This window comes from Mesocricetus auratus, unplaced genomic scaffold (genome assembly GCF_017639785.1).
Source record: "Mesocricetus auratus isolate SY011 unplaced genomic scaffold, BCM_Maur_2.0 Super-Scaffold_100008, whole genome shotgun sequence".
Classification (NCBI taxonomy): Eukaryota; Metazoa; Chordata; class Mammalia; order Rodentia; family Cricetidae; genus Mesocricetus; species Mesocricetus auratus.
Window position 1 is genome coordinate 59,755,302 of NW_024429192.1, and position 20,001 is coordinate 59,775,302.

The 20,001-nt window shown below is 49.7% G+C and overlaps 1 protein-coding gene across 2 annotated transcripts in view; it reads left to right on the forward strand.

Moving 5' to 3' along the window:
• Xxylt1 (xyloside xylosyltransferase 1) overlaps window positions 1-20,001 on the forward strand; it is a 135,822-nt gene that overhangs the window by 2,313 nt on the left and 113,508 nt on the right. Inside the window, exon 1 of one of the 2 annotated variants that reach the window (XM_040750979.1) lies at window positions 398-2,848. The exons of the other annotated variant lie outside the window; for it this stretch is intronic. Within the exon in view, the coding sequence (XP_040606913.1) occupies window positions 2,798-2,848 (51 nt within the window). The 5' untranslated portion in view covers window positions 398-2,797. Of the gene's footprint in view, window positions 1-397; window positions 2,849-20,001 lie in introns of those variants that run through there. 2 annotated transcript variants of the gene reach the window in all.

Here is a 20,001-nt window from a genome sequence, read left to right on the forward strand (position 1 = left end):
GGTTATGGCCACCTGCTGGGTTAGCAGCTTGGGCCTTCTCTACATTTCCAGATGTGTTCCCTCTCTTCATCCCAGCCGTGGCATTGCTGTGGACACACGTGTACGTTCCAGCCAGCATGCCTAAGCTCTTGTGGTTCCCAGTGTTGGGTTGCTTGCTCCATTCTGAGTCTTGCCCTCTTCCATCCTGCAGCTGGAGTGTGTCTTCGTCTTTTCCCCATTGGCTCTTTCTGCTGTTGTGCTGTGTTGGGTCATGTCACCTGTCCTACACAATCCTGCCACATGGCTGCCTCAAGACCAGGCTCCTGCTCTGGGGGACCCATCTGACAGCCACACGCCCTCACACAAAGCTACACGGCTGCTGCAAATGACCTGAAGGGACTGCCACCTTTCTTTTGAGGTATGAGGGTGTAGGCCAGTGGCTCTCAATTTGTGGGTCGTGACCCTTTTGGGGGATCGAACAACCCTTTAACATGGGTCATCTAAGACTATTGGAAAGCATAGATATTTACATTATGATTCATAACAGTTTCAGTATTACAGTTATGTAGTGGCAATGAAAATAATGTTATGGTTGAGGGTCACCACAACATGATCTGTATTAAGGGGTTGCAGCATTAGGAAGGTTGAGAGCCACTGTTCTAACCAGATAGCATTGGGCAGGTAAAGGTTTATCAATCTTGGAGTCACATTACTCTTGTTGTTATGAGTTCATATTTTGTGACCCTGTTTCTGTAATCAAAGGTGACTCTCCCCCAAAGCAGGCCTGCTTCACTTGCTGTGACTGAATTCTTCCTAGGCTTTGGGCGCACCTCACACCACGAGCCGTTCACTCCTGCCTTCTACTCTGCTTGGATATGCTCCAGCTCTGCCCTTCGGGTCTGGAGTGGTAGGCAAGTGCTCTAACGCCAAGCCACGCCCCCAGTCCTGTCTGTGAACTTCTCAAGAAGGCAGGCCCTGGTGTCTCTTGGCTGCACGTCCCTAGCCTCTGACATGGTGCCCTTTGTATGTGATTATTTTTATACAGGGAATTATTTCTTTCAGCATCGATTAGGAGGAAGGAAATCAGAACTCAAATAGGTCCTATCAGCTGGAAGGGACCTTTAAGAACAGACCACAGATGTGGAGAAGCTCAGCCAGGCAGTGGTGGCGCACGCCTTTAATCCCAGCCACTCAGGAGGCAGAGGCAGGCGGATCTCTGTGAGTTCAAGACCAGCCTGGTCTACAGAGCAAGTTCCAGGACAGCCTCCAAAGCCACAGAAACAACAACAACAACAACAAAAAGAAGCTCCCGAGGCCACTGGGGAGGACTGGCTTGAGGTGGGAGAGCATCGGGACTGCTGTTTCTCCCTTTAAAGATCACCTTTTCCTGTAAGAGAAGGTTCAGACGACAGTTCACTCCAGGGCATGTTATGTTGGGACCAGAGGGAAGAGGGAGGCAGCTCTTTGGCACACAGCCTTCTAGAAACAGCCTGGGGCTTGTTCTAGAGGGGAACCTGGGACTCCATCATGTCCCCAAGATATCCTCAAGACTATAGTTGGCCAGCACAGGACTTGTGTCTAAGCTCAAAGGTGCCTTCCCAGGTCACCAGAAATAGATGGAGTACATTATTAGTAACCTTGGGCTATGTTTTGTTTAATTAAATATTAGATGAAATATTCAATTAACCAGAAAAATCTCATTTTGACTATTACAGAAAAAAATTTCAAAAATTTGTCAGCCGGTTATGTATTTACCATGAAGTACTTTTTACTGAACGTCTGGACCTGCTATGTCCCAGGCGCCAATGTAGTAGCTGCTTGGATAGTCCATCTTCGTACTCCTCAAGAGTCACATGTGTTCACTTGAATAGAGTCCTGTGTCCTCCCCCAGTCCCTGGTCCAGACCGTCCTGGGTGGTGCAGAGAATGTGCTTCTTGACAGGGAGGTGCAGACATTCCGGGGATGAGCCTGGTACTCTCATGCTGACCTCTGAGAGTCAACTCAGGTTCCCTGGCCTCTGCTGCCCGGCCTGGGAGCGATGTGCCTGGTGTAAAGCAGCCATTCTCTACCTGTTGACTGACAGCTCCCTTCTATCCAAGCCGCCTTTACCAACACGGGGGGGGGGGGCTGTTGTCACCCTGTACTGTATCTTTCCCATTTAAGCCTCTTGTGCCCCCTGCCACATCCAACATCCTGGCACCCTGGCAGCTGGCCTTGGTTTCTTCCTCCAGCTTATCATCCTAGAGCTTGAAAAGGGGGTGCATCTTTCTGTGCACCTACTTCCGAGCCCCCCTTTGTCTCACTATCAAGTGGAATTGCATACATAATAGAACTTAGGTCAAGACCCCTGACTCCCCCCCACCCCCGTGTGGTTTTACTCTGTAGCCCATAATGGCCTGGAATTCAAAATCCCACTGCTTTAGTCTCCTGGTGCTGAGATTATAAGTGTGGACCTCACACCTGTTAAGATTGAGCTCTCTCCATTGGCTTCCCATGCTGTATCAGATCCGACAGGGCACACCAGGAATGCCTGACAGCAAGCTGGCCTAAACACACTTGGGCTGGCTTCTCATTTAAGTCGTCTGGAGGGAGGCATTTCTGGCTGATGTGAGGTTCCTTCTAGATCACCATCTCACCTGCTTGTCTTCATGCTTCAGGACGGCTGTTGAAGCTGAAGCAGCAAATCTGTGTTGCCTTGTGTCTAGCCCAGTGTTTCTGCGGCTTTGATCCAGCTTTACAGTGTGGGCCTCCTCTGCTGCCTGGGAGAAGCTTTAGAAAAGGGGCTGGGAAGAGGAACAGTGATATCTGAGCAGACAGCATGGAGACAACAGAGGAGAATGCAACACCACAGGAGAGAACTACAGGCATGGTGAGCAGACCTGAAAAGCCCCACTCCCCACAGAGCCATTACTGATTGTCTGGTGGTGCTGTTCCCTGCCTGTAGTTCTCTACAGTGTTGATGCTGTTTCCTGTAGTTCTCTACAGTGTTGGTGCTGTTTCCTGTAGTTCTCTACAGTGTTGGTGTTGTTTCCTGTAGTTCTCTACAGTGTTGGTGCTATTTCCTGTAGTTCTCTACAGTGTTGGTGCTGTTTCCTGTAGTTCTCTACAGTGTTGGTGTTGTTTCCTGTAGTTCTCTACAGTATTGGTGCTGTTTCCTGTATTTCTCTACAGTGTTGGTGCTGTTTCCTGTAGTTCTCTACAGTGTTGGTGTTGTTCCCTGTAGTTCTCTACAGTGTTGGTGTTGTTCCTGTAGTTCTCTACAGTGTTGGTGCTGTTCCCTGTAGTTCTCTACCGTGTTGGTGCTGTTTCCTGTAGTTCTCTACAGTGTTGGTGTTGTTCCTGTAGTTCTCTACAGTGTTGGTGTTGTGGTGCTGTTTCCTGTAGTTCTCTACAGTGGTGTTGGTGCTGTTTCCTGTAGTTCTCTCCTGTGGTGTTGTATTCTCCTTTGTTGTCTCCATGGATCACTGTTCCTGTTCCCAGTCCCTTTTCTGAAGCGTCCCCCATCTTTCCTGTCAGGTTTGTATGTCTCTTGTGGCTGACACTTATTTGTCTGTCCGTCTGTTCAGCAGATGTAGAATGTTTACTTTGGGCCAGGCCCTGCTCTGGGCCCTTGTGAACCACAGGAACAGAACAGCCCCTCCCCACCCTCTTCCCAGCCTACACTCTGGAGTCTTGGAAATGAGTGTGAGATCGCCTTGAAGCAAATAACTAAAAGAAGCAAAGCAGGACAAGGAGCTAGGGGGTGTCAGGTGACAGGGTGGCTGTCATGTGTACATGGTAAGGTGTGTGAGCAGAGACTGAGGAAGAGGAAGGGAGCTCCCTGGAGGTGTGACTTCCTCAGAGAGGACTGGGAAGCGGGGGCCTGAGGTGTCAGTGTGCCTGGATGTTTGAGAGAGTAGCTGACCCGTGGGCTTGTTGTAGCCTTCCTCGTCCCTAGAAGGCACGGATGACTGCACCCTTTTTATCTGTCATGTTTTGGGAACTCACAAGTGACACCTTCATTCCTGAGTCAGAAATGATCAATATTCCTTAGCTGGGAAGGGACAATATCCCTGAGAAGCCAGACAGCCACCAGCCTCCCTCTGTGAATGGGCAGGCAGAGGGGAGGCAGGGCCAGGGCAACGTTTCTTTCAGTCATCCATGACCTAAATGCCACCGCTCATCTGCAGTAGGAGTAGTGGGCATGATGGAGAAAGGGGTGTGGGATGGGGCAAGAGGTCCTGGGGTGGCTTCTCTGCATTAACAGTGGAGCTGACGTGATCCTGGAGCTTTCTTCTCTGTCACCTGTGTGCTCTCAGCCCAGTTCCTGGTGAATGCCAGCCTTGTGCCACATGGACCAAATCTAAGACATCCTGAAGAGATTGCACCGATCTCTCTTCAGAGTTCAGCATGTCCTGGGCAGGTGCTCAAGAGTCACCAGGAATGACCAGGGAAGCTTGTGGGTGCAGTGAGGTATTCCTGGGGTTGCATTTATAGTAAAAGCAGAACTGAGTGGCTCAGGCTGAGGGACAGAGCACTTGCCGTGGCAAGGTCCCAGATCCAGTACCCAGTGCTGCACACCCCTCAAATCTGTGCGGCTTGGAAAACAGCTCTTGCTTGGGGTTTGAGAGAAGCATGGCACGAGGACGCTGGGGTTGGCAGTCTCACTGAAGAAGCCAATGGCAGACAGGTGACATTGGGCGGCAGCTGCTGCATGGGTTGTCGTAGCAGCAGGCACTTTATACTTACGACAGTCTGGGAAACATTGGTCAGAGAGGTATGCCCCGAAGTGAGCAGTTCTGAGATGAGCTGGCATTTAGAGAACAGTCGCCAGCTGTGGGGATGACCTAGTGGGGACACCAGTATCCAGAGTGGTGTGTGTGCCAAGGTGTCTCCCCCATGGTAGATTTTATAGTGGTGGAGCTGTCGGGAAAAGTCTTGTATAGTGTTGCATTACGTGTGTGATGGTTATTGGGGTTTAGAATCACCATGGAAACACGTCTGGATATGTCAATAAGAGTAATCAGAAAGGTTTACCTGGGCCTGTAAGTCCCACCTTCTCATGAGCTACTGTCCTGGATTGGGTACAAAGAGGAGAGTGAGCAGCAGCCTTCCTGCCTGCTCGCTGCTTCCTGACTGCAGATGTGATGGGATCAGCTGCCTCCCGTGCCTGCCTCCACGCCTTCCTGCCACAACATGAGCCAAAGTAAACCCGTCCTTCCTTAAATCGGTTTTGTCAAGTATTTGTGACAGCAACACATAAATTCACAAGAGCAACAGTAAACTTCAGATGATGCAATAAATGTGATTTGTAAATTCTGTGCAAGTCTTTTTTGTTAAAGATTTATTTATTATATATACAGTGTTCTGCCTCCATGTATGCTTGCACATCAAAAGAGGGCACCAGATCTTAGTACAGATGGTTGTCACCATGTGGTTGATGGGAATTGAACTCAGGACCTCTGGAAGAGCTCTTGAAAGTCTTAATGTGCAGATGCAAATGTCCTGGCTTTGGCCATCAGTGTTTCCTCATAGCTTCCCCAGGATTCTGTTAAGCCATTTTGTGGAAGCACACATGCGCGTACACACACACACACACAGAGCCTGGCATAGGTTTTTGAAACCTCAAAGCCTACACCTAGTGACACATTTCCTCCCAAGGCCACACCTACTCCAAAAGGCCATACCTCCTAATCCTAACCCTTCTCAAATAGTCCAATCAGCTGGTGACTAACATCCAAATATATGAGCCTATGGGGGCCATTCTCTTTCAAACACCACAGCTAAAGAATGAGCTGTACTGTACATGTATAATTTCCCATCTTAAAGCCAGCGATTCAGTGACCTCGCTCCATACAGTTTCATCCTCTCAAAAAGAAACCCAGTGCTCATTACCAGTCACTCCCCATTCTCCTTCCCTCTTCAGCTTCCAGAAAGTAGTTCCAGCCTTGTTTTTATACATTTTCTTATTTGGGGCCAGCAAGAGGCTCAATGGAGTGAAAGCACTTGCTGTGTAAACCTGACAATCAGAGTTCACGTCCCAGAACCATGTGAAAGTGGATGTAGAGAACCAGCTCTACACACATGTTCTCTGATCTCCACACATGTGTGTGCACGCACATCTGTCATGTTCTCTGACCTCCACACTCATCGCACGTGTGTGCATGCACATCCGTCTGTTTTCTGACCTCCACACTAATCACACGTGTGTGCACGCACATCCCTCATGTTCTCTGACCTCCACACACTCATCACACATGTGTGCATGCACATCTGTCATGTTCTCTGACCACACTCATCACACGTGTGTGCACACACATCTGTCTGTTCTCTGACCTCCACACTCACAATATACATGCACGCACATCCGTCATGTTCTGACCTCCACACTCATCACACGTGTGTGCACGCACATCCCTCATGTTCTATGACCTCCACACACATCACACATGTGTGCATGCACATCTGTCTGTTCTCTGACCTCCACACTCATCACACGTGTGTGCACGCACATCCCTCATGTTCTCTGACCTCCACACACTCATCGCACGTGTGTGCACGCACATCCATCATGTTCTGACCTCCACACTCATCACACATGTGTGCATGCACATCTGTCACATTCTGACCTCCACACACTCATCACACGTGTGTGCACGCACATCCGTCATGTTCTCTGACCTCCACACTCATCACACATGTGTGCATGCACATCTGTCTGTTCTCTGACCTCCACACTCATCACACGTGTGTGCATGCACATCTGTCTGTTCTCTGACCTCCACACACTCATTGCACGTGTGTGCACGCACATCTGTCATGTTCTCTGACCTCCACACTCATCACACGTGTGTGCACGCACATCCGTCATGTTCTCTGACCTCCACACTCATCACACATGTGTGCACGCACATCCGTCATCTTCTGACCTCCACACACGCATCACACGTGTGTGCACGCACATCCCTCATGTTCTCTGACCTCCACACACTCATCACACGTGTGTGCACGCACATCCGTCATGCTCCCTGACCTCCACACTCACAACATACAGCATGCACATTTGTCATGCTCTCTGACCTCCACACACACACACAGCATACGTGCACGCACATCTATCATACTCTCCCTCTAATTTTTACAAAGTTATTTTTAATTATGTCTCTATCTATGGGTCTGTGTGTGGCTATGCACACGTGAGTACAGGTGCCCTTGGAGATCAGAGGTGTTGCATCTCCCTAGAGCTGGATACAGGTGGTTGTGAGCTGTTCAGTGTGGATGACAGAAATCAGTTAGGCCCTCTGTGAGGAATAAGCAGTTGGTACGCTTAACCACTGGAAAATCTCTCCAGCCCTTACATTTTTTAAAATTTAAAAATCTCTAACTTGAATGTTTATTGTAATGGATGGTATAAAGTAATCTCCTTATATGGATTATGGGGATTGACTTTCATTTATCATAACATTTGTAGGGTCCACATTGTAACACATCAGTGCTTTGTCCTTTTTTGTAATTAGGTAGCATTCCATGGTTTGGATATTCTCTATTGTATGGTTATCAACTGATACTTTTTGGTTTTTTGACTTCTACTTTGGGGCTATTATGAATAGGCTTGCTGTGAATATTTGGTTTTGGGGTACTTTCAGATCTTTTGGATAGAAGGGCAGGTCTTCATTTTTAAGGCAGCTGTCGCGCTGCTCACTGCTTCACGTGACATGTGGGGCCCAGTTTGCTACACTCCCACCTGGGCTTGTCTGTGGTTTTGATCGCAGTCATTTGGCGGATTTGATTTGGATTGACTTGTACTTTCCTAATGACTAATGAGTGATCATGTGCGGATGAGGGCGGTTGTATGAATGTATTTGGCAGTATTACACAGTCACTAAGCTACTTAGTGTTTCCATTAACACCTGAGGCAGGGAGAAGAGGGGGGGAGGAAAGGTTTCTTTTTGTTTCAGGTCCCGGTTGCTGGGCCCTGCTGCGGGCCTAGGAAGAGGCAGAACTTCGTGGTGTAGAGGTGTGGTGGGATAGCTGGTCACTCTTTAGTAGTTGAGGAGGAGGGGAAGAGGAAGAAGATAGAGACAGAGAGGGGAGACCTTTCAAGGGCACATCCCCAGGGACCTCCTCCTTCCAGCCAGGCCCCTTGTCTGCTTCCCCACGCCATCAGTTTATGGGTTGTTCATTGGTCAGAGCCCGAATGACTGTGTCTCTTCCCCAGAGCTGTGGCATCTATGCATATTCCATTGTAGGGGGAGTTCTTCTTTTCTCCCTCTTTCTTTCTCCCTCTCCCCTCTTCTCTTCCCCTGCTCCTTTCTCTCACTCATCCCTTCCTCATTTTACCCAGACTGACTTCAAACTTGCTATGTAGTCAGGATGGCCTTGAGCTGATTCTCCTGCTTCTGCATTTTGAGTGCTGGAATTATATATACATGTCACTCTCCCCCTACCCCTGGCTCTTAGAGAAGGGAATTCATATCCAAACCCCAGCATCCCATTCCCACTCCCAAGGCTCATTTCTGGCTCATACTGCAAAATGAACCCATTACCAAGAGTCCATAGGCTCAACAGTTTCAGTAAAAACAAACAAAAAAATAACAACAACAAAAAAACAAAACTAAATTTAGGTTCAAAATCTCTGGGCCCCTGTAAAGTTTAAAAAGTTACATACTCCAACAAGTGATGGAGTAGGGAACATGCCCTTCTTAAAGGGGAAATGGAGCATAGGGAGGAGGGATGGGACCACAGTGAACCCATGAGAGGCACATGGCGTGAAGTGAGCATTGAAGTACCGGGAATCCTTTCCCTAACAACCCTGGGCCTTGTGACACTGCTCCTGGCCTGGCTGTGCTTGCTACCTGTGGCTTTTCCTGGCAGGTGGCCCATGTTCTTGGGTCTCTAACTGCCTAGAGTCTCCTTTGGAGCACGGGATTTCATATATGTATGGTTTCACATGTGGCTGCCTGTCCTCACAACCTATACCCTGCACACTCTGTGTAAAACCAGCGTCACGAGGAGCATGCCAGCATCTGCCTTCAGCTGGAGCAGACGCTGTCTCTTTGACTCATAGCTTCTGAGAGTCTGGATGGCCAGATGTCATCTCACTCCTTGATCTTTTGTGAGCAGGGTAACCAAGAAGTCTCTTCTACTCCTTTAGACCTTTGAGCCTCAGTTTCTAATATGCCCTGGAGACAGCTTTCCTGATGCCAAAGTACCTCAGAACACTGCTTTGGGATTGAGCCTTGAACAAATGAGGTTTAGGGGACATTCATATCCAAACCATAACAAACCCAGATGCATTTTACAAACACAGCAACCTCCCTCTTTTACTCTCCTCTTCCTACCTGTAGCATCTTTAGAAACCTGTCTAATTAGACATGGTTGTTGGACCTCACAGTCCTGCATTTGGCTTCCCTGTATACTGCCTCTGGTCTCTTAGATACCCTATCTACCCTGGGCTATCGTCCAGCTGTTCTGTGCCAGGCCAGCATTGGGGAGCTGTATGCCTTGCGTGGCCCACGTCCTTGTCTTCTGCTTGAGATGTGCACCATAAGACCGTTGTAGGATTTGGAGTCTATAGTTTTCTTAGGCCTGCGTGAGGAAGAGCCCAGGCATGCACAAGCTTCTGGAAAGCCCTGCCAGCAGAGGGCCACTGTTCTAGTTTGCCACTGGAGGGCGCTGCTATACCGTGTTGGTGCCTGCCCTCCATGCTTGGCCTTTGGGTCCCCAGGGAGTGCTAGCTTTCACCAGCCCCGCCTCTGGGGCTTTAGACAGGGGGACTGAAGAAAGCCTTTCTGTCCAGCGTAAACCGGGCTGATGAGGCTGTTTGAATCTGGTTAATGGGCCTCCTGCAGCTGGGTCTGGCGTCCAGGGAGAGGGAGTGCTGATAGGAAGGCCCTGCTTGCACCGAGAACAGCCGGTGCGCGGCACTCCCACGGGGTGTGCCCTTTCCTTGTCACCGGGGCTTCAGGTGTGTGTGTGTGTGTGTGTGTGTGTGTGTGTCTGTGTCTGTGTCTGTGTCTGTGTCTGTGTAGACAGGTACTGGGCCTGCCTGTAGTCCTGGCAGGTCCTTTGGCTTAGCGGCAGGAGCTTCAGTGTGTGTTGGGAACCCCTCTCCACATCTTGGGTTCACCCTAATCCTCCTAGCCTACCCAACCCTCCTGACTGTTGAAGGGAGGAGCTCTCCCGCTTTCCTACTGACCCGCAGGCCTCCTGCATCCTCATCCTGCTGGGACTTCTCAGGCCTGAGCTAGCCTCCCCAGCTGCCTCCTCATACCCTCTCTGTTCAGAACTGTGCCTTGGCCCCGCCCACCGCACTGTGAGAAGAGGAGGCCCTGTCAGACGACCAGGCCTTCGTCTTCCACCCGACTACCCAGGCCGCACAGTCCTTGAGGTCACCACCACAGGAAGCAGCTCTACCTGTTTTGAATAGCTGAGTCAGGCCATGTTAGCTGGTGCCATGCTTGCTGTGTGCTCCAAAATGAAAGTCATTTGTTTCATTTATTGGGAGTGATTTCTCTTAAAAAGCCCAAGTAAGTAATCTCCGGTGGAATGGAGGCCACCAAGTCTGGCTTCTGTTTCCCTGCCCAGGGGAGGCCTCACAGGTGTTCCCATCAGTCCTCTCCCTCCCTTCTCGATCTTCTCAGGTCCTGTAGCTGGGAAACCCTGATTCTCACTGCCCTTCCTGTCTCTAACAGTCTATCCTGGGTCCTCCAGGGAAGTGTGTGTGGCTTGGAGCCTAGGACCTGGGTTCAAGTCCAGCATGTAACATTTGGGAGCAGCTGCCCTGCGTGTAACACTTCTGAGCCTCCGCTCTTAACCTTCCAATGTGTGTCTGTAGGAGAATGCAGAGACAGTACGGGGCTTTCCCTGCACTCAGCAAGTGGATGACAAACGGTGGCTGCTGCTTCTGGTTCCTGAGTAGGTGTGTGGAGAGCGGGGGCATCTCAGCATTCTAGAAGGCATATCCACTTGGAGGGTGATGCAGGGAGCTTGCAGTAACAGCATTTGCCCAGGTTTACTTCAAGGGGCCTCGTATTCTTCTGCATCCTCCACAGTTCCCTAAACTACAGTGTTCTTTCCTGTTCTGCCTCCTGCCCCCACCCCAGTGCATTGCTTGCTGGTCCTGGAGCAGGAAGGAACTGAGTGCTTTATGGGGTACTCTGTTGTATGCATGCCCTCTCCTGTAAGTTAGCACTAACCAGGCCTGTCGGGCTTGGCCAATGCAATCAGAGAAACGGGGGACAGGGAAGGGCTATAGACTGAATTCATGCCATAAATGTAGACATATCTTTGCCCGTGGAAGAAGCGGCTCTAATCTTCAACCCCACATCCCCTTGGAGCCTCCAGCATAGCTCGCTGGCTCTGGGCATGGGCTCTGCAAATGTCTGCCTGCCTATTGTTCTGGAGTCAGAGTGGTAGAGCTGGAGCCTGTGCACTTGCTGTCTGTCGAAGGCAATGTGGATGGACCTGCTGCACCTGTGAATGTTTAGCTTCTAGGAGGCTCCAACCAAACGTGTTCCTAGTAGACTAGCCTTGGTGTTAGGTAATGTTTGCTTTACCTCTTCTTAATGTCTTTGGGTGGTTTATTCATGATATTCTGGAGAATTGGCTACATATAAGCTGTCAGTGATTTAGAAGGTCATGCCACCAGGAAGGCCGGCACCCTCCCCCCTGTACTTTCAAGCGTGTTCACATTCCTAGCTCCTGCCCACCCCAGGTGGTCTTAGGCTTCACACTTTGTGGCTCTTTCAGTACTGGATGCATAAGACAAGGTGCCGTTCTGGTGTGTGTGTGTGTGTGTGTGTGTGTGTGTGTGTGTGTGTGTATGTATGTATGTATGTATGTATGTATGTATGTATGTGCTGGGGACTAGTGGCTGAGACCTGCCAGAATGGTCAGCTTCCTGGGATCCTATCGAGGATACAATTCTAGAAGGGATTCACTGGTAGGTCTGGAGGACTTTCACAGGATCAGGTAGTGTTAATTTGGCTTTGGTGTCCCAGCCCACCTCTTGTCTGAGGGACCAGAAGAGAAGCAGGGGATTCCTAGAGCGCCTGGGGCTGCCTCTCCTGGAGTCTGCCTAACCCTTTGCTCTCTGTAGCACTACACTCCCCAAGATGCTGCTTTTTATTATGTTATTAGTGTGGGATCTCATCCGCCTCTGACACCCCATACCTGTAGTGTACATTCTTCCTGCCAGCCTGGTCTAGTGCCACATCAACCCCAAATAACACACAGGACACTATATTAATTATGAAACTGTTGCCCGTTTCCTATGGTTTCTTAGTGCTAGCTCTGGCTTAATTACTAACCCATAATTGCTAATATATATTTCTATAAGGACTTATCTTACCGAAGACGCAGCCTCAAGCATCCTCTTTTCCCACGATCACATGGCGACTCCCTACTCTTGACTACATTTCCCAGAATCCTCCTCCTCTCCTAGTTCCACCTATCTTGCTTCCCTATTGGCCAACAGTGTTTTATTCATCAACATATACACAGAAGGACTTCCCTCATCACATACCAGTTAGTCCCTTCCATAACCACCCCCCCCCTACCCGGTGTGCTGCTGAATCTGGCCTCTTTGCCAGCTGCTAGAGGGCGGGGCTGACTCTTATGTCTGTCTCCATAGAGATGTTAAGATGGGCTTCGTGCAGGCTAAATGGGCTGCAGGGGTAGATGCAGGCAGATGGGCAGTGAGGGTGAGGGGGTTGCTGGGTAGTGGCATGTCTCAGACAATTTGTGAGTGTTATTCCAAGGCATGTGGGATCATGCTAACCAGATAACCTCTCCTATCAGCTCTCCAATAGAGGTTGCCCCTCCTGAGATAGCCTCAGTGGCAATGGTGTGTTTTAGAGACTCTTTTTTAGGGTTTGGACCCCACTGCCTCTCCTTGTGTCATGAAGAAACCTGATGCTGCTGGGAGGGACTCCTGTGTTTCTCTTACCATAGGGAGCTAGAGAGGTTCCTGACCTGCCCAGAACTCATGCTGGCATCAGTGCGTGGGGGGCCCCTCAGCCTCTGCCCTTGACCCTTTGGTGGACAGAGTCTGCCCAGGAATTGCTTATCTGGGTTCTAGGTCTTTCTCTTCTGGCTTTCGTGAATAGACTTTCTTTCCATTTTGAGCTTTAGTTTCACACCTGTAAGTGATGTACTAGTTTCTTTTCCATTATAGTAACAAATACCCCGGCTACTCCGTCTATAAAGAATGGTTGGCTGTTTGTATGGGGAATTGAACTGAGGGCTTCTTGCATACTAGGCAAGTGCTCTACCATCAAGTTACATCTCCAGTCCAACAAGGACTGTTTTAGATAGCAGTTTAACCTTTCTGTCCATAATCAAACAAAACCATTTTTTTACAGGTGGGGTGTCAGATGGCCGTAGCGGGAACACACACTGTACAATCCAGTTCACTTGGATGGGAATTGAAAGGAAGGAAGAGGAGGGCTGGGGCCCCAATGTTTCCTTCAAGCACACACTTCCAGTTCATTAAGAGCTCCCACCGTGGGCTAGGAGATTGCTTAATTGGTAAAATGTTTAATGGACAAACATGAAGATCAATTCCACATCCCCAGCACTCAGGTAATAACCAAGGTGTGTGGCTTTGTCCTTAGTTCTGGGGAGGCAGAGCAGGAGTGTGCCTCAGGCTGCCTCTACTGCCTGAACACTTGCACACACGTGGAACTCCCACTGACTCACAGCTCTTCAAAGTTCTACAGTTGGCCTGATGTACCTCAGGCTGGCCAGCAAGTTCATCATGCAGGCCTCTGGGATTCTGGAATTCCTTTATAAAGCAGATGGTGGTGGACGGACAGGGACTTTCCAGCCCTGAGTCACATGAGCAGCTGCCTAACGTACTGGTGGCTCTAAAGTGGAACTTGGAAGTTGCCAGCACACTTTCTAGAATTTGTTCTGAAACGAGGTGAGGGGAAGAGGCTGTCGTTCAGCCCTTCCTGGGATGGTTCCTGGAATGGTCCTCATAGTCTTCATTGATGGGAAATTTGGGTTGATTTCCTGGCCTTGGTCCTGAGTTGTTGAGGTGTATAGAATCTCCCCAGCCCTCTCTGGTGTTTTTCACCTCTACAAGGATCACAGCAGTCACCACAGTTGAATGAGCCCCTGAGGAGCAGGCTTTATGATGGAGCCTACCTTTGTCTTGCCCTTGGTGTGAAGAACGCTTGTCTTCGTGTAGAGCTGTTCTCTCTTGAGGAGAAGTTGTACAGTTGAGGCCCCTGGCCCAAGGCAGACTGATGACTTGCTCAGGGCCACGGGCAGTGAGCAGTGGAGCCGGACCCCTGGCTTCCTGACACTTGAGCACTGTGTCCTTCTGAATGGCTGTTGATTTGGGTGGTTCCTCCTTATCCTTCTGAAGCCGGGGACACTCTGTGAGATCTGGGGCCCCAGTGGAATGGTGACTGGGACGCGATCTTCTGCATTTACTTGACAGCAGGTCACAGGAAGTCTGGGTTGGAGGAAGTCTAGTGCCTTCAAGTTACCTGTGAGGGAACTGGGCCCGGGAAAGGCCAAGTGACTTGCATAAGTGGTGGTGGCGCATGCCTTTAATCCCAGCACTTGGGAGGCAGAGGCAGGAGGATCTCTGTGAGTTTGAGACCAGCCTGGTCTACAGAGGGAGTTCCAGGGCAGGCTCCAAAACAATACAGAGAAACCCTGTCTCGAAAAAACCAGAAAAAAAAAAAAGAGGTCACTGTCTTAGTCACTTTTCTGTTGCTATGATAAAAACACCGTGACCAAGTTAACTTAGAAAAAAAGCACTTACTGTTTCAGAGGGTTGGAGTCCATGATGGCAGGACAAAGGGATGGCTGCAGGAACAGCTGACAGCTCAGTTCTTGATCAGCAAATAGGAAGCAGGGGTGAGGGGTTGGAAGAGAACACACTCAAGAGAGTTTATTGGGAATCACATGGGTCTTTTGAAACCTCAAAGCATGTTCCCACTGAAATGCGTCTTCCAACAAGGCCATCCCTCCTAATCTTTCCCAAACAGTTCCACCAACTGGGGAACCACACGTTCAGACATGAGCCTGTGGGTCCATTGTCATTCAGATCACAGTCATCACATAGCTGGATAAAGCTGGGACTCCACGATTCCATCTCCCTGCCCACCTTCTCTTCGACTTGTTCCTGAGCCAGGTCTGGATGGCCCTTACCTCTGTGTCTTCAGCTCTTGTCCCTGGTGGGATACACTTGTTCAGTCTCAGTCACCTGTGCCTTGTGCCCCTAGAGTGGCAGCCTATAGACTGGAACTTCGGGGCTGCCTCAGATACAGGTCCAGCCGTTCTGAAGGGTGCCACTGTCCACTTCCCACGCTGAGCTCTAATGCCTTTTGCCTGGCTCTGGGCCTCTGTGGACCTGAGCCTGGGGGTGGGACAGCTATGTGGAGTAGGAACCCTCTGCCCCCTCCTGCCTGGTCCCACATGTCAGCTGCAGCCCAGTCATGCCTGTTTCAACCATTTCATAGCCTGTTGATCTGATCCACAGGACACCCAGAAGCTGTTCTAGATGCTTCCTTCTCTGATGGTGTGGTGGTTAGCTTTAACTGTAAACTTAAAACAGTCTGGAACTACCTGGGATTGTCTTGATCACATTAACTGACACGGGAAGCAGCAGCCCGCTGTGGGTGGCACTGGTGTGTCTCAGGTGTCGTGGCACAGGTATTGGGTTCACACGGGTCTGTCGAAGGAAGAACTTTAAGAATGAATTTAGCATTTCAAGGCTGCAGGGCATCCAGTCTCCAAGGACTGAAGCGTTTTCCCTTCGCCCAGGGCATTTTTATTTTTCTTCATATTTACACTTTGGCCAGTTGATTTCCATATGCTCAAAACAACCTGATTGAAGCTTCCAAAAATACAATTCCAAATGCAAATTCCAATTCATTGGGCACCACAGTTTTCCGGTTCCGAACCAAGTTTTGCGTAGGCTTTGTATCCCTGGGAAAGTCTCAGAAAAGATTCACATCCAGCAACATGAGAAACAAAGAGTATCTGCTAAACAAAAGACGGATCTTGGCTGGGTACTAACTCTCTCCGGAGCCATTTGTAACCCAGCAGACATTAGGGCTAGGTGCTAACACTGCCACACTGGCAGCTGGGTTTGGGTGCTGGGCTGTATTAAACTGGAGCAGGTGGGCTGCTTAGCAGTTAAGAGCACTTATTGCTCTTCCAGAGACCCTAGGCTCAGTTTCCAGCTCCCACACAGTGCTCTTCATCACCTGTAATTCCAGCTCTGACACTCACTTCTGGCCTCATGAGCATCGCATGCACAGCATTCGCTCACACAGAAATACACACACATGCAAATTTTAAAAATAGCTTTAAGAAAAACCTGAGTGTGTTCCTTTGTCTGCTCTTGACTAGATGTGATGTGACTAGTGGTGTAACGTTTCTGTCAGCGTGACCTCCCTGCTATGAAGGACTGTAACCTGGGCCTCTGAGCTAAAGCAAACACCTTTCTCTCCTGAGTTGGAGTCAGGATGTTGTCAAAGCAGCAGAGACAAACTGGTACAGAGATGGGTACCGAGGTATGATGAACCTGACCATGTGGTGTTAAGCCTTGAACTGTGTGGGGTGGGGGATGTGGGGACATTTGGTACATTGGGTTAGGAAAGCCACTGGAAGCGGCAAGCAGGCCTTAATAATCCATCCTAGTGGGAACTTGGAATGCTGAGAGAAATGTAGACCGTGGAGGTTCAGCTCATGAGGTTTCAGAGAGGAGCAAGGACTATTGGGAACAGGGCTGGGGCCGTTTGTATGTTTGGTCCAGGAACCTAGCCTTGTTTTTCTCATATCCTGGGAATCTGAGGGAAGTTTACAGATAATGGACTGATTTGTTTGGCAGAGAAAACTTCAAGGTGGGATGGTGTTTAGCTAGGTCTGATGTGATTGCCTGAGAGCTCAGCACCATTGGAAGACAGCCCTCCTCCCCCCACTGCTGGTAGATAGAGGAGTCCCACACAGTAACTGATAGAGCTGTGGCCAAGGAGGCTAGTCTGCCTCTCAAGCCGTAACAGAGCTAATGTCGTAAGTGAAAGACACAGGATCGAGGGGGTCACGGAGAGCAGTCAAGAACCACGCAGCAGAACCTGCGTGCAGCCCTCGGAGGCTATTTTGTGAAGCTGGGAAGGCGAAGCCTTAGGTGTAGTGGGGCCCCCAGGATAAAGAGATTCCAGTACGGTGGGACATCTGCTAAGGAGAGCTGCAGGTAGGGCATGGCACTGTCTCAGCCCAGGAAACTGTGTGCTGGTGGCAGAGCTGGAGGGGAGGGGCCCAAGCCCTTGTAACCAGTTGCCGTACAAGCCCCAGAGGCTGGATGTGGAATTGCAGGGTTTGATATTTGCAGTGCCCCAGAAATGCCTTCATTCTCTCCGCTCTCCACTGTGGTTGTGATGTGATCTGAAGCTCCTGTCACTTTTGATTTCCCTGCTGTGATGGACCATAACCTGGAATTGTAAGCTAAAATAAACCCTTTCTCTCCCAAGTTGTTTTTTGTTGGGGAATTTTATGACGGCGACAGACACCTGCCTGGAGCAGTCTCACCGCCCGCCCTCTTGGGTGTCTGTTCCTCCGGTGGTTATTCCGCTGCTGCTGCTGCTGCTGCCCCTACTCTGACTGTCTGCCACACTAGTGGCTGGGAGAGATGGGGGACCTGGGGGTAGAAGTCACGTTGGTTTCTTTCTCCCTCCTGTGTGTCCTCATGCAGGAGTGGTGCATATTTGCTCAGGACTCTGGTGTTGGCACAGATGGGCCGGGTTCTGCTTCTGCCTGTCCCTTACCACTCCAGGAAGCAATAAGTAGTTATTTTCCTTCTATGAATGATTTCCTTGGCTACACAGGGGACACACTGAACAAGGAAATGAATGTATGGAGACGACCTGTCTATTCCAGCACTCAGTAGGTGTTTGTGGGGCCCATAGGTCAGGCTGTCCCGTCTCCTGAGAGGTCTCTCAGGTCTGTGTCCTGTTCTGGGGTAGCTGCCTGTCCCTGGCATGCCATCCCACGGCCTTGCGCTCCGGACTGCCACTTGCTTTTCCTCATCAGCTGAGGTCATGTAGCGGGTACCAGGCCTAAGCCCGACTGTGTGGGTTGCCTGCATGGATGCTCAGTCTGGTGTCATGTGCGTAGAAGCCCCATGCCACATCCTTTACTATGTCAGTTGGTGTCCCTGCTGAATAAGAATGATGCAGTGCCTGAGCCCAGGGGCCATCTGAGTAGCGCCACACTCTGTGGTCCCCAGGTTTGTCAGTGAAAGAGGAACAAGCTTGAAACTGACATATGGCTCCAGAGCAGTGGAGAAGACTCTAGTGTGCGTGGGGGTAGATACTGGTTATCTCAGGTGATGCTCCTTGCTGTCAGGTGTACCTAACAGATGGCAGTGCCTTGCCCCAGTCACTGGTGGGGCTGGTCACTGCTGTCATGCGTGTCATGGCCAGAGTCTACCTGTCACAATAGGAAACTCAACCTGGCTAGGACATTTGGGCCTCAGCAAATGGTGAGTTAAGTTTGGTGAGGCAAGGACCTAAAGCTGTTTGTAGGTTGGTTCTGTCTCTTCTCATCCTCCAGGCTCACAGAGAACCTCGGCTTTTACCAGAAGTGCCAATGGTGGAGGTTGTTCACTCTCAGGGCTCTCTCGGAGCTGGATGACTTCTAAGAACAAATGCTAAACAAAATGGTCTCTTTTGTCGAACTTGGAAGCTCTGCCTTGAGAGTTGGGAAAGAAACCTGACCTTGTTATTTAACCCCTTGGTTTCTACGACTGTTGGCTTCTAGTCCTCTTGTGTGACACATGCAACATCTGGACTTAATTATGAGACTCCTGGGGGATTTATTATAGCCCGGAACTATGAAAGAACATTTCAGTGGCCCATGAGAATGTGCTGCTCTGAGGGCTTGGCCTCGGACCCTAGGGCCAGAGAGGGTTGTGAGAATACATGAGAAGGTGCATGGAGAGAGATGGGCAGTGGACCCTGGAGAGCCTTCTTGACCTGCCTCTGCAGAGGGTATGAAGCCGAAAGTCATGTTCTCATAAACCGTCTTCATTTTCCCATGTGCCCTTTTCACTTGCTGGTGTAATTTTGGTGTGGCGGGGGATTTTAATCTCTGCTTGTTTCACTTATGGGACCTGTAATGGTATAGGACATGGCGTTTCTGATCTTGTCTTGTTTCATACTTATTGTTCATATAGTATGTTGTCACCTTTATTTCATAAGCTACGCTGAGAGTTTCTGACTTTTAGAGACAAGATACCAAGTTGTATTGGGCTTTAAATGAGGACATCTCCCATAAGCCCAATACCGATAGGCACTCACAGCTCACGGTTTGATCATTTACCCGTCACTGACGATGGAAGCCCCATCCAGGCAGAGCTCAGCTGTGATGTGGGGAGGTAATGCTCTCAAACATGTCCGAAGATGCTGAGGATCCTGCCATAGGAGGAAGTAAAATGCAGCTCTAGCTAAATCCTGCCCTCTGCTTTGGCGTGCCCTGTCTCTGATGAGAAGTTGGGTGCTTTGTAGAATTTGTTTATTTTTACTTTCATTTTCATCTCACATATATGTATACATGATATATACTTAGTATGTGTGCTGGTCAGTTCTTTTGTTGCTGTTTTTTGTTTTTGTTTTTGTCAACTTGACAAAAGCTAGAATTATCTGGGAAAAGGGATTTTTTAAAATATTTTATTTTAGAAACACTCTTATTTACATATCCACCCTCCCATTCCCTTGCCCTCCCATCCTCCCATGCTTCCCACCGACCCCTCAACCGACTCCCACCCACTCCCCAGGCATAGTGAGACCCTTCATGGGGGATCATCAAAGTCTGTCACATCATTTGGAGGAGGGACCAGGCCCTCCTTTCCGTATCTGGGTTGCAATAGTATCCCTCCATAGGGAACGGGCTCTCAAAGTCCATTTGTGCTCTAGGAATAACCACTGTTAGAGGTTCCATAGACTGCCTTGGCCTCCTAGCTGGCTCCCACATTCAAAGGGCTTGATTCACTCCAATGCTGGTTCCCACACTTTACGAGGA